Genomic DNA, 8,960 nt, shown 5'->3' with positions numbered 1-8,960 from the left:
TGTGAGACGCAGGAGTCTCCTTTGCTGATAGTTCAACAGTATCACACACTCACACTGATGCTGCTGTATCAATATCTGCTGTGATTGTGCCGCAGGTGATCATAACTGTGCTGATATTCAGATCAACAGCATGGATATCAGTGTGATATTGTGTAAACAAGCAGTTAATGCTGAGCAACAAATTTCAGACACTCTTTCATGAACATTTGTTTAATTTGTGCTCAATTAAATGAAGATATTCCCAAAATAAACCAAAACAGGATCATGCAATCATGCAATTCTACGTAACAATTCACACAAGTAATATTTTACTGTACCTTACAGCTTGGAATAATTTGAGGAAAAAACTGAATTGCAATTTTTTCCCCTGTGTATTTGTTTTAATTTTAATACATTTTAATTCATTTAATGATTTTTTTTTTTTTTAAGCTCCAGTTTTGTAATTATTGTTATTATTGCTGTTGTTGTTATTATTAGTAGTATAACTAAATATAAATATTAAACAAAATGTTGAAAAATTGAGTATTCAAAATTTTTTCTTAAATTTAATGGAAAAAATATATTTTTAAACTTTTACAGTACAAATGTAAAATTATAATTCTATTATATCTTAATTTTTTTTCCTTTTTTTTTACCATGAAACCATCAAGCTTTTATCCAAACCATTATGTTAGCATCGAGATTATATCATAATTTTTATAAATTTTTTTAATTTGTTTTTTCATCTTAAAGTTTTAGTAATTTTGTCATTTTTTTGCCCTTTTTAGTAGTTTGTTTTTCTTAATATCTAAATATAGTTTTTATTAATTTTATTTCAGTTTTAGTTATTTTAGTACATCAAGTTAAACTACATGAAAATGATAAATGTTGCTTGAATAGCTTTTTTTTTTTAATCAGGTCATTTTATTTCAAGTTATGAATTGTTTTTATGGTTTTAGTTTTGGTTAACTATAAAATCCTGATCTGAACCCATGGGGCCAATAAGTGGTTTTTGTGCCACCCAGTATCCGAATTTCTCATGACATTAAAAGGTTACAATAATTTTTTTTTTTTTTTAAGCATCTGTTAGTCACACACTTATTGGTGTTTGGCATCTAAATAGCTTTTCTAAGCGTGTCTGATCAGGGATGAGTGGATAGCGCATTGACTAGTAAGATTTGAGAATATGAAGTTTTGCAGGCTCATTCTCTCAGTAGGATGTTGAAGGTGAGTGTGTTGTGCGTGTGTGTGTGTGTGTGTGTGTGTGTGTGTGTGTGTGTGTGTGTGTGTGTGTGTGTGTGTGTGTGTGTGTGTGTGTGTGTGTGTGTGTGTGTGTGTGTGTGTGTGTGTGTGTGTGTGTGTGTGTGTGTGTGTGTGTGTGTGTGTGTGTGTGTGTGTGTGTGTGTGTGGGTGGATAAATCAAAGCATCTCTCTGCTACTTCATTAAATATTCACAAGGACATTTGCACGCCGTCCAGCTGCTGATGTTCACGATGGCGCCGGTTTACACTCTCGTGCATCTAACTGTGCTGTTATTTCTGATTGTGGAGAAGCTGATAGCTAGAGCGTGTTTGTTAACACACTCGACATATGTAGTGCTGTGGAAACGGCGCCAGCGAGTGGAGTTAATGTTAGAGTGTTTGTGTGTGTGTGCATGTGGGTTTGTGAATGTATGTTTATTTATCCACCTGATCCACACTCAATCTGCTTCACTGGCAGACGGCTTTATTAAGCGTCTGGACCCGCGCTCAGAGTCCTCTGGGAACGCTGACCGCTTTAGAGAGTGATTGTCCTATTGTCTCTGTGCTTCAGAGAAAGAGAGAGAGCTGTTGTGTGAATGAGTCTCTCATGTGTCTCTGCGGTTTCACAGCTCATCTCATTACTGCTCACATGCAGACTGATGCATTTTACTCTGTCACTGCATTTTACTGCATTGCATTGCCTCAACTGTTGCATTTCACTGACTTACTGCATTTTACTGTATTTAATTGCCTCCACTATTGCATTTCAATCTCTCGCTGCATTTCATTGCATTGCCTCAACTGTTGTATTTCACTCTCTCACTGCATTTCACTACACATTGCATTGCCTCATTTGTTGTATTTTACTCCCTCACTCCATTTCACTGCATTGCATTGCCTCAGCTGTTATATTTCACTCCCTCGCTGCATTTTACTGCATTTCATTGCATCCACTGATGCATTTTACTGTCACTGCATTTGACTGCATTCCTTCCACTGTTGCATTTCACTGCATTGCATTGCCTCAGCTGTTGTATTTCACTCACTTGCTGTGGTTTACTGCATTTTACTCCCTCACTGCATTTTACTGCATTGCATTGCCTCATTTGTTGCATTTCACTCACTTGTTGCATTTTACTGCATTTCATTGCCTCCACTGATGCATTTCACTGTCTACTATTGTATTTCACTCTCTCACTGCATTTCACTACACATTGCATTGCCTTATTTGTTGTATTTTACTCACTCGCTCCATTCTACTGCATTGCATTGCCTCTACTGATGCATTTCACTGCCTCCGCTATTGCATTTCAGTGTCACTGCATTGCTTCCACTGATGTTTCACTGCATTGCATTGCCTCAACTGTTGTATTTCACTCACTCACTGCATTTTACTGCATTTCACTGCCTCAGCTAATGCATTTCACTCCCTCACTGCATTTTACTGCATTGCATTGCCTCATTTGTTGCATTTTACTGCATTTCACTCTGTCACTGCATTTGACTGCATTGCTTCCACTGATGCATTTCACTTCCTCACTGCATTTCACTGCCTCCACAAATCCATTCCTCTTTCACATTTCATTGCATATCAGTGCCTCCATGGATGCATTCCACTCTCTCACCACATCTACTGCTGCATCACATTGCCTCCTTTCACTAAACTCACGCATTTACAAATTGTGAATTTAATTCATGTAAAAAAAAATCTGAATACAGCAAGAGTTTAAATGAATTACTTATCAATTACTATTAACTGCTAAACTAAATAAATAAATAGAACATGATTGTCACTCCCCAGGTAACTGTTGCAAAATATATTTGATATAATAAATTACTTGCAGTTTATAGTGCACAGACAACATGCTCTTAACTTCTGAGAGCAACAGCTTGAGGTAATATTAACCAATCATTGAGACAAATCATTTAGTCACATAACATTTTTTGATGCATATTAAACATTTGTTTTAAATGTTTTTCATACTAGTACAAATAAAAATAAATAAAAAATTAAACGTTTTAATAAAATTTAATTTTTTGATATATTATTATTTTTCATAAGTGTTTTTATCATCTTATTTTTGATAAAGAATTTACATTTATGCACATTTTGGATATTTTATTTGCATTTTGGTGTTTCCATCTCGCATTTTTAACACAATATCCCAGATGTGGATGGAAACACTGTCTCTACTGCTTCCTTTGCTTCCTGCTGCTCAGAGGCACATGATGGGCCACACAGGAGCTCTGATGTTCAGGAGCTAGTTTCAGCCTGCAGGACAGAAAACATGAGAGCTGGGAACAATACAAAAGACTCCTTGTTAACAAATCCAGAGGTTTATTAGATTTGTGCTTGTGTTTTGCGAGTACCACAGGCATGGGTGTAGTTGAGGCAAAGCACTACAGGTGAACAGGGTGACAATTAATTAATAGAAATAACCATATTTTCACCAGTTGATTAAACAGATTAAGACAATGGTTTTGCATTACAAGTTTTCTTAAATATTATATTTAAATGTGCAATATGTAATTAAATATGCACTAATTTGCGGAACATAAATTTGAACAGTGGATAAAGCCAGGTACAAAATACGTTTCATTCTGTTGACATATTAAAGGACTTATAAATGGGATGTTGGATATTTCTTTTTATTACTCCATAAATCAGAAAATAATGTCAACAGTCAAAAACTAGAATACATTTTCACATGTTTTAAGGAACAAAATGTAATAGAAACCAGGCGAATGATATATGAACAACAAACCCCTCTGCAAAAACCTTCAGAATATAGATAAGAATAAAACTGAAGGTTGGTTTGGTTACATTTCTGGCTCAGTGCAGAATAAAAACATATTCTGAAAAATATGTACTTGAATTAAAATCTACAGACGCAAAAGTGTAATAAAATGAACACTTTGGATGTTTTCTTTCCACTAGTCTGAAAAAAAGACATGTTATGGAAGCAAAATAGCACAAAATCACAAAATTGATTAGTGCATGAAAAAAACAATAGTTTTGCCTGTTAGCGTCTTGCCTTAAATGTTCTCAAAAGGCTGTTCTAGATCTGATTTTCTAAAACACACTGCATATTTCGGCCTACGGCTTCATCCCGCAGTCCGTCTTAAATCAGCATGTTCGAGGCTGATTCATGATTTAATACCCTGATGCTGGCTTCCACACATCTCCTGTCCGTTTCTCTGTAGGTGGTGAAGGTTGCCGGAAGCAACATCTCCCACAAGCTCCGTCTGTCCAGCGTGAAGCCTGCGGATGAGGGAACGTATGAATGCCACGTCATCGACTTCAGCGACAGCAAGCTGCGGCACCATCGCGTGCGGGCGTACCTGCGGGTGAAGCGGCCCGAGGGGAACGCAGCTCCTCCGGTCCATCAGAGGGCGACGTCACATGAGGAGGCTCTGCAGTCCGACCACCACAAGCACCAGACGGCCCACCACAAACCCGGCCGCGAGCTCAGGAAGAGGTCTGCTGATGATAGTACCACTGACTGCACTGAGAGCTGCGTGCTTTAGGTTCCTCTTAGCTTCAGTTACTACCCCACCCACACCACCCAAATACCCATAATTCCTTACGCCAACCCCTAAACTAGGGATAGCTCACCTGAAAATGAAAAATCTGTCATTTACTCGTTCTCATGTTGTTCCAAACCCATATAACTGACGTTCCTATGTTAAAAAATAAATAAATAAATAAAAACCTTTGAAGTTTTTTTATTTAATTTTTTTGCCCTTTTTTTTTTTTATTACCCCCGGTCACTCTCCTTTTTTGCCCTTTTTGAAGCTTTGTTTTATTTCATAGCGTTTTTTTCTGCTTTAACACCATGCAATATAAATAATTTTTATTTTGAAGCTTCGTTTTATTTTATTTAATGTTAGTTTTGTCCTTTTTGAAGCTTTATTTTATTATTTTATTTGATATTTTATTTTATGGTTGTGTGTCCTTTTTGAGGCTTTTTATTTTACCTCATTTTATTTTTTTAGCCCCTGGTCACGGTCTATTTGACAGCTTAAATATTCTGCTAAATAAATTTGTTTTTGTGTTTTATGGAAGAACGTTAATCTATTTTATTTAATTTTTTATTGCATTTTATTTTATTGTCTCTTTTTGAAACTTTATTATATTTTATTTCATTTTACGGTGTTTTGTTTCCTTTTGAATTTTTTAACATTTTTTATCTTATTTGTTTATTTATTTATTTTATTATTATTATTAATAGCCCCTGGATCTACTTCCAAAGAGCAGCTTAGACATTCTGCAAAATTTATAATTTTGTATTTTATGGAAGAAAGTGAGTCAAACAGGTTTGAAGCAACATTAGGGTTGAGAGAGTACATAATGACAAAATTTTAATTTTTGAGTAAACTATCGCTCTAACAAAAGATGTATATTTCTGTATAAAAACGAAGGTAGAACAGTGAGTGCATGTGACAAACATTTCTAATAATATTTGCCAGTGAGCAAGAAACCAAACTGGACAGTTGATTTAAACTCTTTGGTCATTCTTAGTTTGATCAGATTCTGGTTTTGATACGATGTATAGACGGCTAGAAGCGGCAGAACAAAGTGAATGTTTGAAATATTCTTCATCAGGTCTAAACGATGACATTTACATGCTGTAATATTACTATCATTGTTTACATGTATAATGTTACAGGCACCAGTCTGAGGGGTTTATTCTGGACTGGCATCACCGATGGCACAATGCGATTTGATAGGTGCCAGCTTTTGCAAATATGTTTCATGAAGCTTTTGTGTCAATGGAAGGATGGTGCGCATACAATATTACGACATTTTGTGGTTTTTATGCAGCTTTAAAAAGATCCTGAAAACACTCACAGTATGTTTAATGCTATTAACAACGCTTCGTTTTTACAGTTTGATTCAATAGTTCTTTTTGTTTCTGGAAGTAATACATGTACAGATTGTGTATATTAAGTAATCCTACAAAAGACTGGTTTCACCTTCAATGTATGCCTTTATCAAATAAAAAACATTGTACATTGATCTTATGTCATTGTGTATCATTAATACATGATTTGCTTGCTTTTTTATTAACAGTGTGAAATACTATGCATACAAATCGCAAGCTCATCTAAAGAACTTCACTGTGTTCCAAAATTCTAATTATAAAACGGAGCGTTCCGGTCCTTGATTCTGATTGGCTGAGCCGCGTTCCAAGCTGTTGTAAATTACTCTACAAACACACACCTCTTTGCATCTGTGTGTTGCTCGGCAACCACTTTGTTGCAACTACAACGGTTTCTGAGGAACAACATCGTTTGGCGGAATAATAATGTTTTTATTATTTTTTTATTTTGTGAAAACTTGCTAAGTATGTAAAAACCGTATATGGAATAACCATCGTATAAAAGATGGTATCACGAAGTCACGTGACCAATAGAATATCGATATCACAGAATTAAAATTACACAACTTTAAAGCTGCAGGTTTACATGAAAGTAGTGTAGACTATTTTGCATTCTTTATCATATGTTGAATTTATATTTTTGAAAGAGGCGCCGTTGCAGAGTTGAATGTTCAAAAATTTGGTCAGGCCACTTTAAGGGTTAAAGAGGGAGCATTTGGCGAGCAATCTGAGACTAATTTAAGAGTGATTGGCTAACCTGCAAAATTAGTGTTCTTTTTTTCTTAGTGTTTTTTTGCTTTATTTTATGGTACGCACATGTTTTTAAATGTGTTAGTTAAGTTTTGGCATAATGGATATTTGTAAATGACAATGACGTTTCATAAGGAAGTAAAGTGGAACCAGTTGTTTCTCTGGAGGCTCAAAATATAATCTGGGCTGGCTTCAGTTCTTCTAATGGTAAGCTAAATATTTATGGCCCTTTATTGCTGCCTTGCTAGTTTTAAGTTGTTGCACGATCGACCTGGTCGCAGTTGCAATATTAGGCCTATATTTTTTTTTTCCTCTACAAAAGGCTTTCTTTCATGTGCTTACAATTATATTTAGGCTTGTGTGTACGTGCACATGGCTTAAATGCATTTTAATTGAAAGATTTGATTTTTATTTTGTATTTGCAAATTTAAGATATAGCTATGTAGAGGCGCCCCCGATACAGTTTTTAAAATGGTTTGTTGAATATTGCTGTCTTTAATCATCGTACATTCAAAAGCGATCGATTATACACTGCATATTGATAGTGGATGTGCGAAAATTATGTACAATATTACGATGTTTGCAGGAGTGGACACATGTTGCAGGAGCTGGCGGTAATGGTCAGAAATTCAGCGGGAGCAGGATTAAGAAAACAGTCCCGTGCAGGGCTCTATCATTACATATAACTATAAAAATAAAATAATGATTAATAATATTATTGCATTTTATTTTGTTTTTATTTAAATAAACAAAATATAAAAAATAGAGCGATGATATTATATACAAATTTATAAAATAATATTATATTCTATTAATAAAACGTATTAAATAAAAATGCTATTATTTTATAGTACACTTTGCTAATATTTTTATTTTAATATGCTAATTTTTACATTTTCATTGTGTTTTATTTATTTTCACACTGAAGGGCCTAAATTTTCGCACTTTAAAAAATAAATACGGCCTCACGTTGTGCCAATCGCGCCTCCGAAACTTTCGTCTGTCATAAAAAAATTCGGATCAGGTTCGATTTTCTGCATTTGTGAATCCGTAGCAAGCATTTTGATAGGAAAGGATGACGAATACAAAAAAATAAAGCATACGAGAATTTCGGACTGTGTGCAAAGACCTTGAGTCTGAAATTGTCGTGTTTTTTTCGTATCCGTCATCCTTTTATCAAAATGCTTGCTACAGATGCAAAAAAAGCAGAAAATCGAACCCGATCTGAATTTTTTATGATGGACGAAACTTTCAGAGGCAGTGTGTAAATGTGATTAAAATGTTAAGTCATATTTATTTTTTAACGTGCGAAAATTTTGGACGATAATTTCGGATTCAGTTTGCAAGGACCTTTCCTTTCGTCGATCTAAAACAGTGAGTGTGCGCTACTGTTGTCAAAAGACCCGGTATTTCGGTACCAAGTCGGTACTTACAGATGTTTTTCAGTGGCAGCAGAACTATGACTAAACTTTTGGGTGAAACTTGTTTACTTTTTTCTTACTTTTATTACTTGTGGAAAAACTTGAAACACGTTTAAATAAGTATAAAGAATGGCATTGGTTTTGTACATTTAATTTTTGTTTAACGTTATTAATAAAAATGTTGTTCAATTAGCATGTTTTTGTTTTGCTTTGGTACCGAAATTGGTACCGAGACCCGTCGATTTTCACTGGTATCGGTACCGAATACTGAAATTTTGGTACCGTGACAACACTAGTGTGCGCTAACAGCTGTCAACCACGTCGGTACGCAAATGAGCGGTCTGAACTTTGCATTTTTGGTTGTGCATGCGCACCACTTATGTGCATCCTTGATTATAATAAAAAGATTATTATAAAAAAACCGTACTAAAATGACCCAAAAACCTTCAACGTTGACTTTTTTACCTTCCGATCTAACAAAAGCTTTCGCCACCTACTTAAAGGGGTCATATGAAGCGATTTCAATTTTTCCTTTCTCTTTGAAGTGTTACAAGCTCTTGGTGCATAAAGAAGATCTGTAAAGTTGCAAAGACTAAAGTCTCAAATCCAAAGAGATATTCTTTATAAAAGTTAAGAGTCAGCCACGCCTACCTAAAACGGCTCGTTCTAACACGCCCCCACATGTC

The 8,960-nt window shown here is 35.1% G+C and overlaps 1 protein-coding gene across 1 annotated transcript in view; it reads left to right on the top strand.

Annotated features, from left to right (window-relative positions):
• LOC107694420 (V-set and transmembrane domain-containing protein 2-like protein) overlaps window positions 1–4,899 on the top strand; it is a 61,431-nt gene extending 56,532 nt beyond the window's left edge. The window contains exon 4 of the mRNA XM_016494109.1: window positions 4,425–4,899. Coding sequence (XP_016349595.1) covers window positions 4,425–4,748 — 324 coding nt within the window. The 3' untranslated portion in view covers window positions 4,749–4,899. The remainder of the gene's footprint in view (window positions 1–4,424) is intronic.
• Window positions 4,900–8,960: the final 4,061 nt, after the last annotated feature.

Source organism: Sinocyclocheilus anshuiensis, unplaced genomic scaffold, assembly GCF_001515605.1.
Source record: "Sinocyclocheilus anshuiensis isolate Anshui unplaced genomic scaffold, SAMN03320099.WGS_v1.1 scaffold1826, whole genome shotgun sequence".
Lineage (NCBI taxonomy): Eukaryota > Metazoa > Chordata > Actinopteri > Cypriniformes > Cyprinidae > Sinocyclocheilus > Sinocyclocheilus anshuiensis.
Note: the sequence above shows the minus strand (reverse complement) of the source record. Positions and strands in the feature narration are given on the sequence as shown.